Source organism: Lepisma saccharinum, chromosome 14 (assembly GCF_977018435.1).
Source record: "Lepisma saccharinum chromosome 14, izLepSacc3.1, whole genome shotgun sequence".
Classification (NCBI taxonomy): Eukaryota; Metazoa; Arthropoda; class Insecta; order Zygentoma; family Lepismatidae; genus Lepisma; species Lepisma saccharinum.
Window position 1 is genome coordinate 73,778,207 of NC_139242.1, and position 24,436 is coordinate 73,802,642.

At 41.4% G+C, this 24,436-nt stretch overlaps 1 protein-coding gene across 1 annotated transcript in view; it reads right to left on the bottom strand.

Moving 5' to 3' along the window:
• Positions 1 to 24,436, bottom strand: part of LOC145999023 (guanylate cyclase 32E) — a 511,534-nt gene that overhangs the window by 273,653 nt on the left and 213,445 nt on the right. The window contains exon 3 of the mRNA XM_083135915.1: positions 5,740 to 5,862. Coding sequence (XP_082992041.1) covers positions 5,740 to 5,862 — 123 coding nt within the window. The remainder of the gene's footprint in view (positions 1 to 5,739; positions 5,863 to 24,436) is intronic.

The window sequence follows — 24,436 nt, forward strand, 5'->3', positions numbered from 1 at the left end:
TTAAGCCCAGATCGCATTGTTACAACAATCGCTGCAACGTACTCCCAACAATCATGGATGGAAGGGAAGGTAGAAGGCCTTGTTCTTTCTTTCCTCTAAGCTGCACCAAATAGACAATTGTTCAATGTTTTGTTTAGGGAAAGAACAGTCGTACAAAGTATTTGATATCTTGCCAATTAAGCAGAGAGTAATTTGCCAACATAATAGGAAGCGAGATACTTCACGAATCGGCATGGACCAAGTCTCTACTGCGACAGGGATAGAGGAGAAGAGGCACTCTTTTGATTGACTTAAGATACTCAAGAGGATTCTTTAGGTTTCTTTTCGAACAGACTGAGTCTGCCTGACTTAGTCTGTAGCAACCAGAAGCCTGGAGAAAGTTAGTACAGGCTTACGCGTCATTCTTTGATTTGATCATCAGTCTTCGAGTATTGGACAGGGAATTATCCTAGTTTCACGATGTATGATTCAAGTTCGAAGGTTTTAAAATCCAAGTGCTGACTATTTGCAATTTCCAGCTTTGTTCTAGTGTATCTCGTTTGAGTAGTACCTCTTGGGCCGTTACCATCAGGCCTACTTGCTAGCGGGTAAGACTCTCCTCTGAGGATGAAGGAGATTTTAGAGTACATCACCCAATAAGTAAATCAGGAGTGGCTGGTCCGATCCCTCACTCGAAAGAATGATACGATGTTAATAGATATGAAAAGCAATAAGAGAATAAAGCACAAAACAGATCCACTCTTCCACAATGCTAAACTTTGTTCAAATGAGACCCAGATAAGACCTCGCACCTGAAGAACGCGGGTTCGTTTTTATCTCCAGCTCTTCACAAGATAGATTGTCGGTCGTCTCTTCTTTCGCCACAACATGCTGCATATTCATGAGATCTTCGACCACCAAACCCTCCCCTCCCCCCTGCAAGGGTGGATCATCCGACAGGCACGCGAAACCCTACCATCTGCATTAATTATTCACAGCTGAATCCGGCCTCTGTCCCGCACGCAAACATGCACATTGAGATAGCACAATCGCAGCTCAAAAAGCGCTGAAAGCAGACTTGGATACCTTTACGAGGATATCATGTTAATGGAAACCCTTGCTTTGTCTGCAGACGACAGACAGTGCCCAAAGTTCAAGCCTTTCTTTTAGTTCGAAGCAGTTAGACAGAGTGACCAAAAGTCCTGGACAGTGGCTAAGCGTGGTGTCGCTGGAAGGGTAGGCACAGGCGTGCGAGTTCGTGTTGTTATGGGTGCGACTCTTTTAAAATATAAAAAATATAACCTTTAAAGTTATTTTTGAAAATGTAACAACATATTCTTGCATCTATCAACGTACCTGAATAGTAACGCTTGTTGTGTGCCAACTCGTAAATCGTGTTTCTTGATTACATTGTAAATTGATGCTTTAGATGTCATTCGAGTGGCAGTCTTCAATGTTCCGATGCCCCTTCTTTCTTCTATGCCAGGTAATAGGCTTTTATGCTTGTTTTTGTAGCATTCCAGAGTAATACAAGTCATTATTCCGCTTTCTCACTTCACGCTCACAACAATGAAAGCCGGCCCCCTTGCCGGAGTGGTTAGCACATCGCGCTGCGGCGCCAGGGGTCCTGAGTTCGAATCTCGGTCTGCGCATGGGTATTTCTGGTCAATTTCATCATATCAACACTCTTCCCGATCTTCGCAAATTAGCCAAAAGTGGCACAAAAAGCGAAGTAAAAAAAATCAATCAAAGAACAATAAAAAAACAAATGAGCGAAAAGAAAAAAAACAAGATAAAATATAACAATAAAACAACCACAACGCAACAGGAGTAAATCGAGAAACTAACGAAAACGGAGAACACTGGGATAGAAACATTTTTTTCGCCCTCGGAACAAGTTGTCTTTGCCATTCTACCCTCCCCTTCCCTTCCCCCTCGTTGGATACCCCGCGCTGGACAAGAAACAGATATGAAGCCCAGTTTGTACCGTGTGTCCAGCGTTGCCAACCTCCCAATGAGGAAAAGTGTGCTGATTAAACTCTTAAATTTTGCTAATTGCAACTAAATTGTGCTCGGATGACTTATGCATCTATTTTGGGGGCAGTTGTAATGTGAACATGCGTTGTTGATTAGTTAAACAATATTGGTAATTTCTTCCATTAAATTAGTTACAATGGTTTAGCCAATATAATTGGTTCAATCGCTTGAAAAAGTTCGAGAAAATTCGACGACTACAAAAGGCGGCGGCTTGTTTTACCCGTGTTCCCAACTTTCTAGCAATTCCCTTCAATAAAATGTTCGTCGTAAGCTAAGTAAGGAAAGATAAAGAATAGATGAAAAGAAGACCGTGGACCAAATGTAGGTGGATCGGCATGCTACCTTTTGTTTGAAACAAATAAGATTTGCGATATTAAAAGGTAAAAGGTAAAGTGCTCCCCTGTGCATAGCACTACGCCATGAAGGCGTATAGGGGGTGTGGGGGTAACGCCCCACACTTTCTTGATCCGGTCATGAGTGGGGGTGATGTGATCAGCATCACGCCCCTGACCGCCTTTACCCCCCAGGTTTTTCCCCCAGGTACCCATGTTATTCGACGCTGGGTGGGCGCCGGGGCCGCTTATTTAAATTTATTTTTTCAAAATATATTCCTCTGAATTCAATTTATCTGTCTCCCAGGGACGCATGTTTTTAGATGATGCTATACTTTACCATTATTCCAAACACAGGGTGCTAGTTGCCAATGAAGTTCAAATTGTACTACGTTTAGCACAATTATGCTAGGGTTGGCATCACTGTGTCCATTTCGGGCGAACGCGCCCCTGAAATTATGCTTTCCCGCATGAATCACATCTAATGTTATGGGACCAGCTGAGGCCTTCGGAGAAGTGGCTCCACATGCGACGATATAGTCTCTGGCAGGGATGGAAATTTGTGAAAATTATCGTAAGGCCTAGAATTTAAGTTTTCTTGTATCAAGGCGCCGTTTAATGAAATTATAAGTAATAAAATAATCCGTAATAGCCAAATATATTAGGGTAGGTCCGGCCTACGGGCCTCTTATGACGCTTCGCCACTGGACTTCTGGATTTGTAATAATAAAATGAAAATCCTGTACATACTATACATAATATCATATATACTTAGGAGTGGCGTGCCCAGGATTTTTGAAAGGAAGAGGGTTACGTTTTCGTTTTTTAGTAGCCAATCCTAATTTTGACACCATTTCCTGCCTTTGATTTTCTTTGGTTTAGGAATGCTGGGCCGAAGAGGGGGTTATGACTCCCACCAACCTCCCCTTGGGCACGACTCTGATACTAAGGCTATTCGGAATTCAACCTTCGGTTGGCTGGTACGAGCATATGGCTTGCTGCAGCGCCGCGGCGCATGCGCTGGAATAAGCTGTCACGTGTTAGCCCACGCCACGCCAAGTGGTTGCACTGTGCTCAGTGCTTGGTGTGTAGTGAGCGGAGAACGATGACTGGTACAACACAAGCTCTCGCCAAATGTGAGGTTCGTGGTGCAATTCACTTTGTGCGGGCTAAATGGCACTGCACAGCCGAAATCCATCGCAGAATGAGTGTCGTGTATAGACAAAAGGTCATGAGAGAATAAGAGGCGAGGGATGTTTGTCTCAGCCATTGTTTTGGTTCACCGCAATGCAAGCCCACACATAGCCGTACGCACACAAGCGTACGATGGGAGATGTTTGACCACCCTCCCTACAACCCGGACCTTGCGATTATCATTTGATTGGGTTGATGTCGCAGCGATTTGAGAGCATTGAGGAGCTGACGGACGGTGTTCGGGAATGACTGAGTTCCCTGGCGGCAACCTTCTTTATCGAGGGTATACAGAAGATAGTGCAACGGTATGACAAATGCCTAAGTGCAGTTCGCAATTATGTTGGAAAATATGTTTCTGTGTGCAACTTTCGTGTACAATAAATATGGGGTTTCCTTTTTTATTTTATTTCATGCCTCTCGGAGGTTGATTTCCGAATAGCCCTTGTATATCTAATCAAAACACTGCCTAGAATACATTTTTCGATCTTAAGGACATACTGAACTTTCAAACTTCTCCTATCGATAAACGTTATGATATTCAAAATTTTAAATACTACATCGTCTTAGAATTCCTTCCAGAACATTCACGTGAACCTTGATGTGGTTTGCCTTTGGCGTTGCCTAGATATTTGCAGTAGTTTCTTGGCTAATGGCTATGTAAGCCTACTTGCCATCACAGAAAGCTAGACAACAGCGAAAGCAAACCACACAAAGATTCACGTGAATGCTCTGGAAGGAATTCTAAAGCAGATGTAAATTTTCAGAATTTTGAATATCATATTGGTTTTCGAAAGGCATTTCAATAGTGACTGCTTGCGCGTGTCAAAAGTCTAGTACGATCTTAACGGAACGAAACTCGTACAAGTCATGTTAGAATTTCTGGCAATAAAGCTTTTGGAATGTAGTGAAAACACAAAATCGAAATGTAAACATACTCGTAACTCCAAAAACAACCGACGCCAAAATCAAATCACAAAACCTCACTACTATACCTTAGGAACAGAAAGGTCAATAAGTGACAATATAATTTCCTGAGGAAAATCAATAGAGTCACTCGGGGGAATATGCCCATCAGGGTTAAATGCCCACCCCCTCGCATCTTGCGCTACGTTAATGTTATGACAATTATGCGACTCTTGTTTGAAAACGCCCTCCGTGGTGAGACGAGGCAGCAGGTTTGGAGCTTCTGAGAAGACTCTGAAGCCATCGAGAGTTAATTTCATGTGGTAAGATGACAATTTTTGAGGTAATTTTTTTTGGACGTTTCTGTATTAACAGTGTGCAATAATATTCCCAAGGGAGAAAGAAAATGTAAGCCTACTTATTTCTGCCTACACAAATTATATTTGGTGTAAAGACCAAGAGTCAGGGAAACATATCTGCAGGGTGAAACTGCCGCATGGTGCTCAGAATTGCCAACCCAGTGATTCAATTTTCTGCTTGTAGCTGTGGGGTGATATGCCCACAGAAATTAAGTACAATATGCCCATGGGAATTATTATGAGATGAAAGGACCACAATGTGTCTGGATCCAGTGTATTCGTTGTAGTATGTGGATGCATGAAATATGTACCAAATTCACGTCCACGTGTCCAAAGTGCAATGCAATTTCTCACAAATGTAAACAGTAAAAGAGGCTATGGTAAATTCAAAATAAATGTTGTTAGAAACGCTATGCTTATCTGTACAAATGATGTTCTGTTTACGAAACAAACGTTAGTAATCTTTTAGTTACTGCTGTGTATTATTTTCCTTTAAATATGTCAAGTATTACAACAATTGTTTCTTGTATTGGGCATTTTACCCCTAATGGATGGGAATTTTACCCTGAACACGGGGTGATTTGCCCAAATTGACGTTCATCTGTTGTTTGTTTTATCTATGGCTCTTTTGCTATAAGACTTACAGTAATAAAACTTATAGGTAACAATAACAAAACACGTAGCTTTCATTTGACATCCTTTTCATTGCGACACTCCTTCATTTAGCGCAGCTATAAACCGCCAAAAAAAGTTGGGCGTATTCCCCCGAGTGACTCTAAGCATAAGAATCAAAGGTAATAAAATCAGCATTCGGCCACCATTGGCTAGAAATCGCTTAAAGACGGTGTGAGTCAAGAAAAGAAGAACAACATAAATGTAATGGAATTACCAATCACTACTCTTAAATAGGACAAAGCTCCGATTTCCTGACTCACCTGCCTCCAGTTGAAGTTGAGGAGCACAGAAGCCACTGACTTGGAGATCTGGGTGTCCGACGGCCTGGTTCTCGCGAAGGTGGGGAACTTGCGCTTGTCCGAAGTCTCGTTCAGGGTGCAGAACTGGAAGAGACAGAAGAAGAAATCACAAGAAGCTCCACGATTACCTCAACAGAGGAATAATGTACCACTACAGTCATTTGAATTACAAATTGTGGGACCATACATAGTTTTTTTCACATGAATGCCATCAGTGGCGTCGACATCATATATGGCGATTTTAGACCCCCTTCCATATACTCTATTGAAAGGTCTTGACGTGCAGATTCCGAATCTGCAATCGCTTTCACTCTAGCTCAATTAGGGGCAGAGCGGTTTTTTTTTTGTTTTTTTTTTTGGGGGGGGCGAAAATTTAAAATCGCCATATCTTCGTTCCTAATTGAGCTAGGAGGATGGTTGATAGCTCGTTGGACTCGGAATGAAGTTCTCTTTCCGATTCTACAATACAAAATGGGGTTTCCATTTAAAATTTTACAGTTGCCCCCCGCCTCACCCCCAGTGGGCGGGGGTGGGGAATCAAGGGTGATATCATTGAATAGCATTCTTCCACTTATTAAACGCGTATTTTTTCGTTTTCCGATTCGATGTGTATTTCTCACGATATGTGACCGTTCCGGGACTTTTGGACCACCCGGTATTTATAGCAAACCAGAAATAATAAAACATTACTGTGGATCAAAAGTATTCATCAACTAGCACTAAAAACGCACGTACCTACAACCTTGAAAATATGTTTTCTGAATTGGTTTGTTTGTTTTTAAAGTCCACTTTAGGCACAGAAAGGCTAATCGAGACAGGACCTACAGTTTAAAGAGGGATCCAGGCCCGATCCCAGGACCCTCTGATTTCTGGGGAAATACCCCTTTGTATATTAATTTCTGTAATGACTTCGCCTGCCTTCTAAAACATGAACGCTATTCTCTTCCAATCAACCTTATGAACCGGAGCAGCGGTAGTTCAGTCAATACGCCATCCGGCTGTCATACGGAAGGTCCGGATTCGATTCTCTGGCTTGGTGATTTCAGATGGTGATTTTTCCACGAAACGAACCCGGGTCTACAGTGTGGCAATCAGACACCCTACCGGCTAGAGCACCGTGGCTTCTCCAAGGCTGATATTTCCACTGATTAGAGGCTGGATGAGTCCGAGAGCCGCTTTTACGGAAAAGTTTCCACCCCGATATCATTCATCCCGGGAATCGAACCCGGTTTCCTCTCGTAACAACCAAGTCGTCCTATCGATTGAACCACGGGATGCAAAATTATGAAAATGCAGCTTTCTTCAGTAACTGACAATCTCCCTTAAAGTTCCTAATAAGGTGTGTGTGTGTGTGTGGAGGGAAGTCGAACAAAGTTACGTGAGCCTTTTTGCTTATCGGCTAACAGCGAACGAGAAAAACAAAAGAGCACTTACAAGGAGCTACTTCCGTGAGATTACTTTTTAAACTCTGGCAGTATAGAGAGGAGTCAATATTCTTCTCCAAAAACCTCGCTCGATGAAGTAGACGAACGGAAGACGGTATCAGGGCGTCGCATCTCATCGTGACACTGTTCCCTCGCGTGACTCGAGCGCCCTTCTCGGAAAGCGGCGATGTTTACGAAAGCCATGAAGCTCTGTTCACCACGAACGTCTTCCCACCAGGCAAACAAAATGACCCCGGGTGACCCCTTTCCCTGGACGAAGCAAAAATGAGTCTGTACTCCGTTTATAGTGCGGCCGGCTGGGATGCTGTTTGTTAAGAATTGACTGTATTTGTAGTTCCCATAATTTTAGGTCGTTCTTATGCCTCTATAGGCTAATCAAGACTATTAGGATGACAGGATAAAGGCCGTGAAGGCATGAAGGGGATGTGGGGGTAGGGCCACGCAGATTCTCGATCTCAGATATTTTGAAGGTGATGTGATCAGCCCCACGCTCCGGTCGCCTTTACCCCCCAGGTACCCATTGATTTGAGGCTGGGTGAGCCCTAGAGCAGTCTTATGCGGGGACAACACCGGGAAAATTAGATCACTCACACCGGGAATCGAACCTGCGTCTCTCGCCCTAGCACTAAGACCAGCGCGGCTATAGCCATTAACTTATAGATGATAGGGATTTTGATTAAATTGACGAAGGGACACATAGGAACGCCCAGACGGGATTCGAACAAGGAACAGCGAGATCACGAGTCGACCACACAACCTCAACAGCCACTGACGCTAGTTTATGTTAAGCGATTAAGCTTGCTAAAATCAATCATCGATGCAGAAGAGTCACTGCATTACAACTACCTGATAAATATATCAAGGACTATAACAGCTAGAGATATGACGAAGGAAAGATTTTTAAAAGTGCATTGCAGGACCGCACAAAATGTCCAAATCCGCCATTGCCTGCGCATCTAATTTTCTAGTCTTATCTCAGGAGCAAATGGCGGAAGTCAAGGACATAACGAACTTGTACCAAATGCATTTCCTACACTTACGGGAAGCAATTAAATGCTTGAACTGTTGTCGGAATCTTTAGGAAATAGCAAGCGTAATGGCGACAAGGATTCTGTGAAGGTTAACATACACTTGTGGACATTAAGGAGAAGTCCAGTTCTGGTGATTCGGGCAGTGGTAAACAAGAAGTGCAGTATCCGTGTGATAAGGAACCACAGCCTCAACCTGTTCCGAATGAGCAGCAGGACACACTGTCCCCCCTCTCCCAGCAAGATGTTAATTATATTTTTGAGGCAGCTTACCACATTAGTCAAGCTGAACAGTATATGAAGTCAATGCAGAGTATAAAGCATTTTCTTTCTATAAAGCTGGAATTGCTACATTCTTGTCTAGAGTGTAAGGTGACAATGATTCTGCAAGGAGGCAAGTTGTGCGTGAAAAGACCGGAAAATATTTGATGAGAGCAGAAATTATTTACAATAAATATCTTTCCCCAACCATTCAGGATGACTCCAGATGTAGTCCAAACAGCTGCATATCACCTCAGGTTGAAAGAAACATTGATGTAGCTAAACTACAGACGCCACTGTTTGAGTTGAAATTCTTCAAAGTTTTAGGTATTGTGGACAAAGCATTCCTCAGATATTTCTAGATATATTACTGTCTGGAAAAGTGATGGCGAAATGTATGGGATTTGGAGTTGTTTGTACTTAAACATTTCCAATGATTTTATAGGTTGTTACGCAATGGCAGCTAGAGAATCAGAAAGCGGTATCATATTGAGTAGCACTTTAAATAATGCGTAGACGCTTATCTGTGTAAATAAAGACATATAGAGATGGTTCCTCTTGATGAAAGTTTATACAGTGTGGGTGGGTCATATCGAGGTATCTAGTGGTGAGCCTCCGCAGGATGTGGTGCTTAACGTGGTTAAGTGGTGCTCTGGGAGTTCTCGTGTTCTACTTCCGGTAGAAGAACAAAGTTTCGCGTCTGGTGCTGCGGGTGCTGCCCCAACTTGTTATTGGTCAGTCCACATCAACCAGTCGAACTAGTAGCTTGGGGGGGGGGGGAGGCAAAAGTACTTTTCAGACTCGTACAAAAATTCAACGAAGAGACGCCAAGCTTCTCTGCAACTTCGGTCGCTCCCCCGGAGCACATTCTCGATTGCGTCACGTGACTCGTTCCACAAAGCTTGATGAACGGCGATTGCTCCGGTGGCGGTTCAACTTCCGGTCTTAGTTTTCCGAATGGGAGGACCCCGGCAACTGCTTCCTTGGCGTGGATGCCGAAAAGTTTGTTTTGTCGTCTTTCCTCTATTCTTCTCCCCGCTCATTTTCTTTTCTTAGTCCCCTACATCCTTTCAGTATTCGTAGGATGGTCATCCTTTCTTCTCTATCGCCACTTTAACCTCGCTTTATGTTTATCTGCATGCCTCGACTATTTTCCCTTTCAAGTTCATAATTGCTCGTCTTAACTTAAGAGAATAGAGCCATCGAAGTGATCTATGAGAAATTTTCTCTGTCTACAAGATTAGGACACTTTAGAGTTTGAGATATGTATTTTAGGGCATGAAATAAAGTAAAATGAACACACTTTGTTGCACCTCCTCGTAGAGCCGGGCCCTGTGGCCGAGTGGTTAGCACATCGCGCTGCGACGCCAAGGGTCCCGGGTTCGAATCCCGCTCGGGCTTGGTTGTTTGTGAATGTCCATTTATTAATTTCATCATTTCATCACTCGTCCCAATCTTCGCAAATTAGCCAAGAGGCACAAAACGCGAAGTGAAATAAACTAAATCAATCAATCAATCACGCAACATTATCACACTTATCCCCTTTTTTGATGCTTCTGCACATTTTTCCTTCCTTTTCTTTCATGTTTTGTTAAAAAAAATTGGGCAGAAAAATGAACGATTTTCACTCTTCTTGAGCAGCTACATAAAATCCTATAGTCTCATTTTGTAGAGCAGAAAGAGGGCTATAAAATGGTATAATATAATCATTGCAGCCCTAATACTAACCACGATAATGTAGCAAAACCCTCGAGAAAAACATAAACTTCAACAAAACCTATTCGGCAGAACCACAGTTCTCTCTGCGGTCCGCGCTCATTATATACAGAAGGCCCAGAAAAAGAGAGCATTGAATAAAGGAATTTTATCACCACCTCTTTTTTGCACCTTTTTGAAAACATTTTCAGAACCTTTTATTTTCCATTTCCCGACCATAATTTTGCATTTTTAAAATCCATCCCCTAGTTATCATTAACCAACCCTCATTGTTCAGCCCTGGTGCATAATATCTAACGAGCCTTCGAACAGAGTTCCTGCTCCACATAATCACAACGCTACAATATATCTTGCTTCAGAATCCCGTAACAGAACACCGGAAGTTCGCATCGAGTAGAGCGCCGAGTTGCGATATTGTCGCATTAACCTTTCCGCCCGGCAAAGATCTCTTATCTCGATGGAGCCCGAAGTAATTTCGCCGGAAACTCCTGGCTGTTATGCAACACACCACGCCGCACGATTAAACGGGTGGCCTAGCGCGGCAGGCGGAGGAAGCCAGCAATTATTGCAACCGCTAGTGCTCCAAAAAGTTAATGAAATTGGGCGCTCGGCTGGAAGGGAGGGAATATTGACCTCCCCATCCCGTCGCCACAAAGAGTGGAAGATGCTTTATGCAGTGGGTGAACTTTCAGAGGATAAATTAAAAGGGAGATGTGCGAAAGGTAAACAAAATTGTCTGAAATCAGATTGTTCGTTATTTTTTCTTGCTTCCCTCTCTTCATCTTCATGAAATATGATTGCCGACAGTTTCCAAGAGAAAGAAATTTAGATCTCTACAAATTTCCAAATGCTATGGCATTTTCCCCTCAAACTTTAAATGGGAACTTATTGTGGCAATTAAAGAGAAGTTCTGTCCACAAGTACTGCAACAAAATTTGATGTTTCTCTTGCACATTTTCTCATTTTGCATACAACCTTTATTCCCGATCTCCGTAACGGAGTGGTAGTACAGTGCGCTACGACGCCAGGGATCTCGGGTTCGAATTTCGGTCTGGGTGTTTTTTTCTGAGTGTACCTTCATCAACGACATCATATCATTGATCATGGGGTGTTGCTCAAAACACCCAAACGTGAACCTCCCTTCCACGTTGGACATCCTGCACTAAATTTTGCAGACGTGACGCCGGCCTCTGGACTCACGACCAGTGCTGTCATTGTGTGTTTGTGGTTGCCATTTCATCCATTTCATCTACCAACATTCATTTTCGCGATTAGCCAAAAGTAGCAGAAAAGCGAAGTGAAGTAAAACAAATCAATCAATCAAATGTCATATACTAACTATGGAAATAAATGTTATCTAAGAACCGTATCTCAACTTTTAAAATACAAATACATAGGCGCCGACTGCATGGGGCTCGAGCCCCCCAATGTTATCGATGTGGGGCAGAGCCCCCCAAATAATTTTGCTTAAGAGGATCTAGTGTATTATTTTGTTTCTCTTGTAAAGTTTACTCTGAATTCTGCCACATGAACTTAACTTTAAATACACATTTGAAATGTTCTAGAACATCAACTTTGGGGGCTGAGACCGCTAAACCATCAACTTGGGGGGGGGGGGGGGCTATGACCAGAGACAGCAAAACACATGACTTATTACTATATACTCCCTCTGTCCCATAATTATTGTCCGGTACACTTTTGTTTGTTGTCTCATAATATTTGTCCGATAGGCAAACTGTGACATTGGTGTATACAGAAAAAGAAAATGAAAGACGTGAATGAGTCATACAACGTTATTACTCAAGGAACAGTACAAATTGGTCGATCAAGTATCCAAAAGAACATATATAAAAAGTCACCATTTTGGCATACCGGACTATAATTATGGGACAGAGGGAGTACTAAGTATATAATTGTGAGTATTGTTAACATTTTTACTAAAAGAGTTTCAAAAGACGATGTGCATGAACTAGGGTAGTGGATGGGACGTTCGGTCTACAAATGGCTCTCACATGACATTCAGAACGAGATCATTGATATATTAGGCAGATCTGTTTTGCGCTCCGTGGTAGCATATATTAAAAGTCGGGAATATTTTGCTATTATGGTTGACGAAACTTGTGACATATCTATCCGTGGACAATTAATATTCTGCATTCGAACTGTGAATAAAAATTTTGATATTCTTGAGGAATTCATGGGCTTTTTATGAGATTTCGAGCACTGAGGCCAAAACTTGAAAAAGGGAGGGAGTGAGTCATTCATTAATTTATTTCAGTGATCAGAGCCCCCTCCCAATAATTTTGACAAGTCGGCGCCCTCAGGATGTTTGTTTATTCTATAAATTATCATCATTTTTGCAAATTCCATAATCAAAAACTAAACACTTCTTTGGGCCAATTCAGATTTCATGAGGAGTAGTACCAATGATTTTTCGAGATGAATCCCTACAGCTCATTGGTCCCATAAAAAAAAAACATCAATTTGTTCTGCAGTTTCGTTCCTTTAACCCATCTTTCAATTTTATGTTTTCGGTAGTATTTATTTGCTGGAAGGGCACGTGTTATAACCTTGCTTATGCTGGTAGAGAAAACCCATCCAGCTACGTTTTCGCATCTTACATCAACCCTCTTTTATGGTCCGACGTTTCTCAACTCCTGTCCGCGGGACACCGAAGATTTCGAGACCGTCGGGTAGATGGCGGTAATGGAGGCCCCCCGCTGTGACGTAATGAGGAAACGACGCCCAACTTTCACGGACATTAAACTCCCGCTGCAACAACAGGTGCGACCCTTCCTGCCGTCACAACCGGAAAAGAGGCGACACGGCACTTTGGACGAGAACCGACTTGCATGGTTGCCAACTCTGACGATCTGACACCAAAGTTAGTTACGTCTTGAGTGGGTGGGGATAAGTTTTGAGGACGTGTTGAAAATATCCTCGTGACGGATTATTGAGTTGGAGCTGCGTCTTGTGCACGTTCATGTAATAATTTAGTCAGGGAAGCCGTTAGAGACTACTCATTTATTATTTTACGTCGCTTTTTTACTCCTTTAGGATACTCGCGACGACAAGAATAATGAATAGTGGTTCATGAATGATGGAATTCATGCATGGTTAAACCTAAAGTAACGATCATGGCCAATCTATGACTCGAATCGGAAACTTTCGATGAGAAATCCTGAATCGACCACTCAGTGTGCTCGGCGACTTTTGAGCGTCCAAAGTATATGGATTCGAGTACCGTCGAGGGTCACTGAAGTTCTATTGCATTGGTCCTCTCATTTATTTCATCACCATCGCCGCGTTTAACCTAAACAAGTAGAAAACCTGAGCAGAATAATCAAACTATAATTCAACACACATGGATCAGACGATTACTGGTCACAGGAGCTGAATTGGCCGATATATAGAATGTTTACATGCAGCATCTCTCAAGTTGCCAACACCCCCTCAAATTTTATTTGCTATGCCTTTCTTTATAGCTATTGATAGCTTAGATTGCTTGATTGATTTGATGTTTTAAGTCCACTTTATGCACAGTAAGGCTCATCGGGACTGGGCCTACTGTTTAAAGTGGGATCCGAACTCCCATGTGGCTCCACCGGGTATCGAACCCGGAACCCCTTGATTACAAGGCGATAACGCTACCACTGCGCCATCGGGGAGGCCCATTGATAGCTAAGAAACAAGAGATTACGCACAGAGGCCGATCAAATTGAGTAGCACACCAGGTTAGATTCCCAGCCTTAGCAATAATATATCTTTGCAAGTGTCTTCGTGAATTACATCATCAATCATCTTCGTCGTCGCGATTAGTCCAAAGAAACAAAAAATACAGAAACTAATACGAAATGCCACACAAATATGAATGCATGATCAGCGTATAAAAAAAATCCATTCAAACATCTAGAGCGATCAACGATAGGAAAAGAAGATTCAGAGACTTACAAGTTCGATGTATAGCTATGGTATCGATCGGTCTATTGCGCACATAAAAATAACGCTCTTCCGCGGAACTTAATTATCCTGTAAATTATACAAAAATGAGAGTTTCAATTTATTTTCAACCCGTATTGTGTTAAAAACTGAAGTTTGTTGTTAGATGTATTCCAATATTTTGATGCGATTGTTGAATATTTTAAATCAAACCCCTTGGTATGTCGATGTACACAATTGGAATGGAATATTTACGCACTAATATGAAACAATATTTTGAACACACGGCTACAATTTTCAACCATAGGTATCGATGTGAAACGATAGGAGTATATCACAAATGGACGGCTCTCTCAAAATAACAAGTGTTGCAGGTTTTCTAAACTAAAATAATTGACGCAATGTCGCTTTGGGGGGCAAGCTGTCGAAAAACCGCCACCATTGCATTTCTCGTGAAATTCTAGCCTGATTTGATATATCACATCACACCCTTCCCATTTAAAAATTTTGAGTTGAATTGAATATGGCGGACGTCCGCTTCCAACGCACCAATATGGTTCCCTCTAGGCTTAACCTGTTTCTATCATGACCGTGTGTCTCCAGCCTAACTCCTTTAGTTTATAGGGGGTGTTGAGGGACTTCTGAATCACCCTGTAGAACAATCAAATCCATGCAGCTCGTCTGTGTTGGTCGGGAACGCATGTGCTAACTGGACGAGTCCAGTTGCGAAATAGGCATGATGGCTGTCAAGTGGAACGCAGAAGGGGAAGCACGTGTTTATTGCTGCCAGAACATTGACGTTTCAAACGCAGTATCGTCTTCGTGGTAAAAATGCGAGCCATGTAAACAATAGAGAGTATAAAGAGAATCCCAAGCTAGTTTCGCACATGTTTATACCTATCCACCCTCCTTTTGGATTTGGACTCGTCCATTCTATGTAGGCCTGTCTTTCATGGTGCAATATTAATGCAGGTATGAAAACTAGGCTTACAAAAAGCCTATTTTCAATAAAATTGCTGTGGCAAGACTCTTACGGGCAAAAATTGCTTTCAGCCAAACTAAACTGAAATCAATTTTTAAAATTACTCCTTGGTTCTATCGAAAAAATGCGCATTTTTTTCCGAACGAAACTTTCCACCTTACCACAAAATGATATGTTTTCCTCGATGATATATAAGAATAAGAGAATAGAGAAGTTTCTCTCACACAAGCAACTGTTGTAGACATGAGGCATTAATCATACGTCAATATCTTCTGCAGAAAAATAAGGGGTGAAGAGAAAAAAAGGTTTCCAAGGGAAGCAAAGTTATTCTTTGTAAACGGCCATCGATTCCACGCTCTCCCAACTTTTCAACAAGCAATTCCTACCAATTGTCTGCTTCAGTTGCCTTGACAGAAGGTTGCGTGGGCCTTCTCTTAGTTTTTGGAACGGGGGCGATGGGGGGGGGGGGAAGAGGAAGGGGGAACTGCAACAGCCGAGATGAATTGTTTATATTATCGAGAAGTGTATCTTGCTTTCTTGCTTTCTTGCTTTCCGAACCCTGTCATCAAATTTTCTCACTTCATTGACTGCCTTTGTCATTTAAAAAAGAAAACAACAGAATACAGGGTGTTCGAAAAGTACCACGCTATAGAAGACTGCTCAACATATTCTTGAGGTTGGATCACGTCTACAGGTGGAACTTCATGTTTTTACGCTTACCGTAATAAAGTATTTAATAATAAACAATGGGAAACAATACAGGGTGTACATAAAGTCCGGTAACACTTATATAAAATTATCGTAAAGAAACTATTAGCGTTACTGAGTGACACAGCACATTACTTGAAAAAGTAAAGTCGAATTTTTTTCTTTGTATTGCAGTTGTTGCCTGTGGTTCCATTTCTCGCCGCTAGATGGTGGCAAATTCAAGATTGTGCTTTCTGATCAAACTTTTGTAGCAACTTTTATGCAATGTAATTTTTGATCAGTACATATTTTGAATTTGAGCTACTCTAGAAAAATACAAAAATGTCAGAAACGTCATTTTTTAAAAATATGGCGTCAGAAAGTATGATGGCTACATATGGTACTGGTGGTGTGTTGAATCCAGAAGGTATGTTGTTCTAATGCAGCCCTAGCCTCAAACACGGACTGTCGTAATGGTACTAAACAGTTCTCGTAGTATTAGGACATAAAGATTATATGTCTGCAACAAACAGGAGTGTGTGACACGTGGTTGCATACACTCGCACATATCAGGTTCGTAACGTCGAAACAAGACTAAAGTTGTTCGTCGTGGTGCCAGCAAAGGGTATTTTTCAACTTGTGAGCGTGACATTTTCATCTACAAATGTGCTATTCACCCACACACACACTCATGCAACTACCTTTATATTGGGGCTGAGCTGATACCGATGTATCGGTATCGGGAAGTATCTGCTGGAATTCATCTGCCGATACCAGCCGATACAGTTTCGGCATATCACGGGTTACCCAAAAATAAGTGCGACATGTTCGCAGAGATTGATTAGCCTGGAAATTATGCAAAATGCAAACTTTATTTTTATTTTGTACTAATTTTGCACGTAAAGCTATATTCTTGCGATTGCATGGCCTCTATTTTAATATTTTGATGCAATTCTTGAAAATTCTAAAGCAAATTTCTTGGTAAATTGATGCAAGAATATTTACACACCAATATTGATGAATATCTAGAATAAATTTTAATTATTGTAATTTTCAAGTATCGGCATCGGTTTCGGTGGGTATCGGCTCAGCCCTACTTTATATACAGGGTGGTCACAAAGTGGGCGTATCCCCTTTTTTCTATACTACAGTGGTAGATTACAAGGCAACGACGCCATCGGGGAGGCCCTGGAGAATCACGCCACGTCCTGGCAGATGTTTTGCGGAGATATTCCAGCGTCACGTCCAATCAGCATCAAAGAGTCCATTAACGTGACAAGGACGGTACGGCTTGCACTCTAAAATCAAGTTTCATGTGTTTCAACATGGTCGAACGATTGCAAATCCACAACAATTAAACATACTTTCCGACGAAAAACCAGGGGTACGCCTACTTTGTGGCCACCCTGTACGTATACACACACACACGTCACAAATTTCAATTGGAAGATCACCTCAAATTGTGCGCGTTCTGAGGTAAGCGAACGGAGAACACAAACACCACTATAATTACAAATGTAGGAATTTTCGGGGTTTCTCGTTGGGGTAGTGGTAATATCGTCGTCTTGCAATTAAGGGGTCCCGGGTTCGTACCTAGTGAAGGCACATAGTGGTTTGGATCCCACCTTAAACAGTAAGTTCAGTTCCGATTAGCCTATGTGTGAATAAAGTGGATTTAATACAAAAACAAAGAAAAAAAGAACATTGCGTTACTCTCTAGCAAGCTTAGTTAGCAACAACAAAAAGACGTGCTGCCATCTCGTAGAGGAAGTGGGAATTATGTTCTGCGGTTGCACAGCCATTGACAAATTGTACTTGCTCGTCTGATTCCTTTATGTAATATATATGGGTATCACGAATCGTGGCAACTGAAAAATGTCCCAGGCCCGAGTGGACGGCGTGATATATAGCCATACGGGCAGAAAGATACCGGTGGAACTTTTATGATATTGTAGGCGCTAGAGAAATTACACACAGATGTAAAAAGCCACAGGTGAAAAGGCGCCAAATACCGTGGTGAAAGCGCTGAAGAGGAAAGCTGATACACAACATTAAAATGAAAAAGGGACGACCAAACCGTGGAAGCGAGGGGCTGAGAGCGTTTGAATACAGATCAGACAAGCGGTGACTTCGCTATTAACGTTGCGTGGAATCTGGTGGTTTTTATTGCATTCCTGAAATGCGGGGACAAGAGATAAACTCGGAGCTTCTACAGCGAGTTTGCAATTTCCGGGGTGACAGTCAATTCGTTCTCTCCCATCCCCCTTCCCCCAAGTACTTGCCGAACGAATTTCCGCGTTTCGTCCCCCCCCCCCCTTCCTCTTTCTCCACAGTCAATTTGTTTAACGCGGCAATCCATTTCAAATTGCTACGCTTGGTAATTCCACAGAGCTAAGTTTGTCCACAGAGCAGGAGAAGGGTCTAGAGGAGTGAGTTTCATTAGATAATAGCTGCGCATCTTCAAGACGAAGAGTGAATACCAATTCTCCTACAAGATGGCAGCACAGGTAACTTTTGATGCCCCGATGGGATTAGGTAAGAATCAAGGTTCTGAAAATCACTTCAGCTGCTCTTTTAGCCCAAATTCTCTTCTTGTATAATGTTTCGGGATATAATTAACCCAACAAACTTACGAATGGTCAAAATTACTCCTGAAGGAGTTAAGGAGATATGGTCGTTTTCGTTTGTTAATGTCTGCAGAGGCAGCCATCTTGGATATATGTCGTCACACAGGCAATACGTCACAATAGTAGGCATCAACAAAATTTCACAGGCAGTAATTTCCCCCCTTTATATGCCAGAACATTAAGTAAAGTGTAAAATATACATAGAATCCTTGCAGAAAAGGGCAGGAAATAGTTTCACTAGATATATCTCCATAACAGTGCGAGATATGAAACAAACTGTAAGAATCAATTGTGTTCCTTTTTCAATTCTAAACAAAACATGTATCTATAAAAAAAATTCCAAAACCACTATTAAAGGAGTTATGATGGAATTTCGTAGTTAGTGCATGAAGCGGTAGCCATCTTCGATTTATGACGTCACACAGGCCTTCTGCCACAATTGCGGGCCAAACACCTGGTAGTTCATTATTGTGTACCACACTTGCAACGTATTACCGGTAGTCATATATTCCCTTCATTCAAAACCACGTGATTTCAAATGCCCCTGGACTATAAATGTGGATTTAAGAAACAACTCATAACATGACAGCCAGTTCAAAAGCCCCTCTGTCCCCTTACTATTTAACACTAACAATCACTGGCTGGTTATATTTTCAAAACCAGGACAATTTATGAGAAACAATAGACGATAGTCAAACAGTCCACTTACAATTGACTCATAAGTATATTCCCTCCATTTCGACTTTTGGCTATTTACATTGTTTTCCTTCCTATTGGATTAATCGCGACTATGAGAATGAATCATGAAATAGGGGATAGGACAAGCACCATAACACATCCACACATTGCCTAGGATTTGTAGTGCAGGCAGGGCAATTGTCTCCGTTAACGAATTCATATCCAAATAAGAAGTCATTTTTTCAGTGAAATCGTGTGACTTTTCTAGTAACAAATGTTTCGTATCCAGGACATAAGAAAGTAGGAATTTTTTTTCAACTTATGCAGTTGTGATTCAACTCGTAGAACTTCCTAAGTGAAGCACTAATTCCACCATTTTATATCATAGGAACTATCACTGTTAAAGACATGTCCGAAGATGCATAACCCTAAGCTAATGATAACAAATATATATAACGAACTTACGGAACAACCCTCGTATAAGATAACGCGGGTATGTCTTACCACATTCTGTAAATAAGAAGGTATTCTTCCGTGTCTCATATCTCAAGCACATTCTCCACCAGAGGCGTTGCTGAATGAGCTTTCCTGCTTTTAATATGCTCCGTCCCAGTGGGTATAAAGTACTCACGTCAATTTGACAGTTTGAGATAAAAGGCTACTTTACGGCGCATGTCTCAAATGGGGAAAGAATCCCACAACAGCGCTTAACATTCTGTTAACACGCAATCGTTCGTTGTTTGTTAAGCTCAGTGGTCAGGAAGAATGTGTTGCAGTGCGCAAAGATATGCAAATCACTCGCTGAAGACATCACAAGGATCATGAGTTATACGAGTACAAAACGCACGTAATAAGTATTCATGAAATTGCTAAGTATTAGATGTACGTTGCTGTTAAGTTCGAAAGAGGACCAACTTTGAATTGGCTCAGTCTTGGAAAATACCTAAAGTATACGAGTTGTGAGAGACCTAGTCATACTGGGAGGACAGAACTAAAGTTGCTCTCCTCACACACCTCTGGAGCCCGATCGAAGCAACGGATTGCGCTGAAACTTCGTACAGAGCCTTTGGAGACCATGGGGAAGCGAATGCTGACGAAAAAATAAAAAGTTCAAATTTTCACCACCAGTTGTAAATGTGGAGTTTAGAATTATATTTCCCCTCCTCACACACCTCTGGAGCCCGTTCGAAGCAACTGCTTGCGCTGAAACTTGGTATAGAACCTATGTACACAATGGGGAATCGAATACTTTCGAAAAAAATAGTTCAAATTTTCATCACCAGGTTGAAATGTGGCGCTAAAGTAAAAACCAGTAATTTGAGTTTATGCTGGAAAAGCAGTGCTCAATATGCACAATGGCAACATGAAAGACCCTTTCGAAACGTAAGGCAGTGTGATCAATTGTCGGACGAATCACTTCCAGGGATGTTGTTCATTGCGCACCTGATTTCAGCGCCAAATTTCGACCTGGTGGTGAAAATTTGAACGATTTTTATTCATCAGTATTCGCTTTCGCATGGTCTCTATAGCCTCTATATCAAGTTCCATAGTAATCTTTGCTTTGAACGGGCTCCAGAGGGCTCTGAGTATGGTAACTTTAATTGTGGTTTCTATGAATACAGTTGCTTGACGACAAAAGGCACACAAAAGGTACAGGAAAGTAACATTTAATAAATTTTGCCTAGCCGTAGTTACAAATTCCCCCGTCTTAGTAACTTTACGCTGGAGCTACTAAAATTAAAAAACAAAAAAACACCCGACATCTTCCTCTTCTAAAATGTTCAGCATTCAAAGTGCTTGCACTGCACAATACTAATCTACTTCCAAATTATTGATCGTGAGACAAAATGTCCATCGGTAGCATTGTCAATCAAGATCCAATTATTGCCCTTAAATTTAGATGGACCCCCTACATCGTTTTCCATCCCAAGTCCAATTAATGTTTAATTATCACTCTTTACAATCGGATGGCACCTGTAATAGACAAAATCCTTTTCTGCATGTCTGTTAAATCGACTGGACGGAAACGAATATACTTTATTAAGGCTTGACTGGACTTCGTGTCTCTCCGAGAATCTAGGATTTTCGAAGATATCTCCCATTAACAAGAATGATTTTGTAAATTCTGAAAAAATAGGTTTGTTTAGAATGCATATTATTCATTGTTCTCTGTACAATGGACAGGGTTTTTGCTGCAACCTAAAGGTTTTCCGATAAATGTTATGTCATGCATCAGTTGACATCTTACCGCAACTCTTTCCCCATTAACCACTCCTTGTAGTGCATCTTGCATCAGGAAGTTTTTAGTTTGCGTCCTAAACCATTTCTCTTTCGCTTCTTCCTTACTTACGGTATTGCAGTTTCGTCTCTGAGTCCACTTCACACGCTCAATTCTTCGCCATAGACACAGTTCTAAAGCTTTTGGTCGTTTTCCCTCATTTCTCAGCTTTCATGTTTCTGCGCCATACAACGCTACACTGTACACTTCCACTAGTTTCTCCCGTGGACCTACATTCAAGGGTCTACAATAAATAGTTCTATTCAAGTCTTCCTTCGACATTCCTTATTTCACGTTGACTTCCTGACTGCAACTCACGTCACAGTTTAGGATGAATACCAGGTGCTTGAGAGCTACCAACTTCTTCAAATCGTTACCTCGAATCTCCACATTAATTTTCCTTGCTTTACTCCAATAACAATAGCTTTTGTACTATAACTCTTTTCAGTTCTTACGGCGGGCGCTCTTAAAGCTGGCAGGGGAAGTGGGGATTACGCAACAGACCAACCAGACAACAGCAGTGGCGCCGAGAGACACGACGCGGCCGGAAAAAGTACTACGTGAAACTCGTTCTATTGGCCGCTATGTTTCTCATCGTGCTGGATTGGTCGTTTCCCCACTCCCCCTACCAGCTTCTCGAGTGCCCGCCGTAAGAACTGAAAAGAGCTATACTCACAGTGGGTTTAACAACTCTAACATACCTTTCACCGTCCTTTTCCATCCGCTGTCCACGTCTTTAGGTTTTCTATTTCATTCATATTATATATTTTCACGAATATTTATTACATGAAGTACCCTACCATTTCCTCCCAGTACAAGAGTATTGAAATAAAAACAAGAAAAATCATGGAGGAGAACCTTGCATTACTTAATCTGCCAAAATCTTAAAATTACTTACTTCGTTAGGTTACTACGTTAAGGTAGAAGACCGATTCATCTACAATGCTTCCGGCAGTGACATCTACCGGGAAACCTGTTATCTTTCTCCGGGTAAATTCCACAAAGGCAAAAGGGAAAATATTCGCTTGATGAGTTTTTAAAACGTAATCAGCACACGGAAATTCTTTGAAAACCCCAGTAAGGGCAATTTCCCTGGGAGTTGAACGCTTAAAAGAAGAGGATTTCTACATTCAAAAACCCAATCACAGGAAACGCACATTGGGGAGAGGTTAAATCTGTAATTAACTTCCTTCGCAAAGCCATTACACGTAATGAAGCCAGTTTACGGAGGGACAGAGGAAAACCAACGTTTCTCTGGGCTAATAGTATCGCTGTGTCAAGAAGAGACAAAGTCTCTGGCATTGTCTTTTTCATATCTGTACCAGTGGCGGGGGTAGTGGGTGATGCAGTCAGCAGCTTGCATTGTGCGTTCCAAAATGTGCTGCGATCTCAAAAGTTCGTTGTGTTCACTTTTATTCGGTGAGAAGTGTTTGTACCATCGTGAAGGGAAAGATTGTACATCTGCCATATTGGAAATTTTTCAAATGGAAATAGGGACATGTGACATCAAAAACATGTGAAATTTTCTTCCAAATCGAATGATGAAATCTTTTATAACAGTTTAAAAGTACTAAATATCAGCGATGAAAATGTTAGACTTACGCTACAAGTTGCATTAGACAATAATTGTAGGGTTCGGATAGTAACACACGACAACTACTAGATGGTAGCACCTTCACCTTAATAACGCTATGGACCAAGAAATGATATCTCAGATGAATCACACTATAGTTCTAATCGTTAGTAATCGTACAACTATGGAACCATGTAGTTTGTTGTTACCTGTGATGTGCGTCTACGTGTAAACAACGATAGTCTACATTCTACACGTAGACTATTTATACACGTAGATAACGTAATCTATGTGAACAACATGACGAAAGGTGATAACTTAGCAAAGGGCGCTGTTGAAATAAAACAAAATTATACTGCGTATCAGTTGCTAATGTGCGAGAGAAACCTTTCATACTCTTTCTTTCAATTTCGTACAATTTCTCACCTAGTAAAAAAGCCTAACATAGGAAATATTTTAGTGTTTTGTGGGAAAATGACTACTTTTGCCTCACGACTGCCGTCTGTTGTTCACTTTTTGCATACGATTTATTTTCTTTCGAGAAGAGAGAAATTTTGTTGTAAATAGGATTCTTGTCAGTTCGTTAGGAACAAATATAGTTGAAAATGTCACTTTCCTTTTATAAATGTCTTCAAAATTATTTTGAATGTACTTTTGATTGTCTACGTAGTCTGTGTAAACTACAACCAAATGTAATCTACGCACAGATTACGTGTAGACAACGCATGTAGACGTAAACGTATAGTGTACGGTACATCACTGGTTGTTACACGTTTAAGTTTCATGCTGCCATCTATCGGAACAAGTGAGAATTATGTCTTGAGGCTGCGTAACCATTATTAAATGCAACCTTCCTAATGCGTGTGACCTCCTCTCACAGATCAGACGCTATTATACAATAGCTCTCCTCTCCCCCCCTCACACACACAGATACGTATACATGTGCACATCTTTTAGACTATCGTAGCAGAATAAACCCACACGGCACACAAATGGAATCGGTATTGTCCTGGAAACGGTTCATAATCAAATCTCGAACATCCACTTCAGTAAAAGGACGTTTCATACAAGAGGAGATGCATCTTGACTCATAAAAATGATCTAACACAACGAGCTATTTTTAGATTTTCCTCAGAGAAACAAAGCGACAAGAATACAGAAGGAAACCGTAAGAAAGCTTCCAACTTTCTTCGATAAGGTTACTGGAAAGAATGGTGAATTGTCATTCCAAAAGGTAAAAAGAAACGTATCATCAGTAGACCAAAATATCCATAAATCTAAAGCAGAAAGTTGGTATTTTTTTTAAAAGAATACATTACTATATTTATTTAATATTTCCATAGTTTGGTTTTACCGATAATTATATATTTAGACTTGTTTGATTATTACGTTATTGTTTGAAAATAGGGGGAACATTATTTACCTTTCCATTCCTGTGGTACAG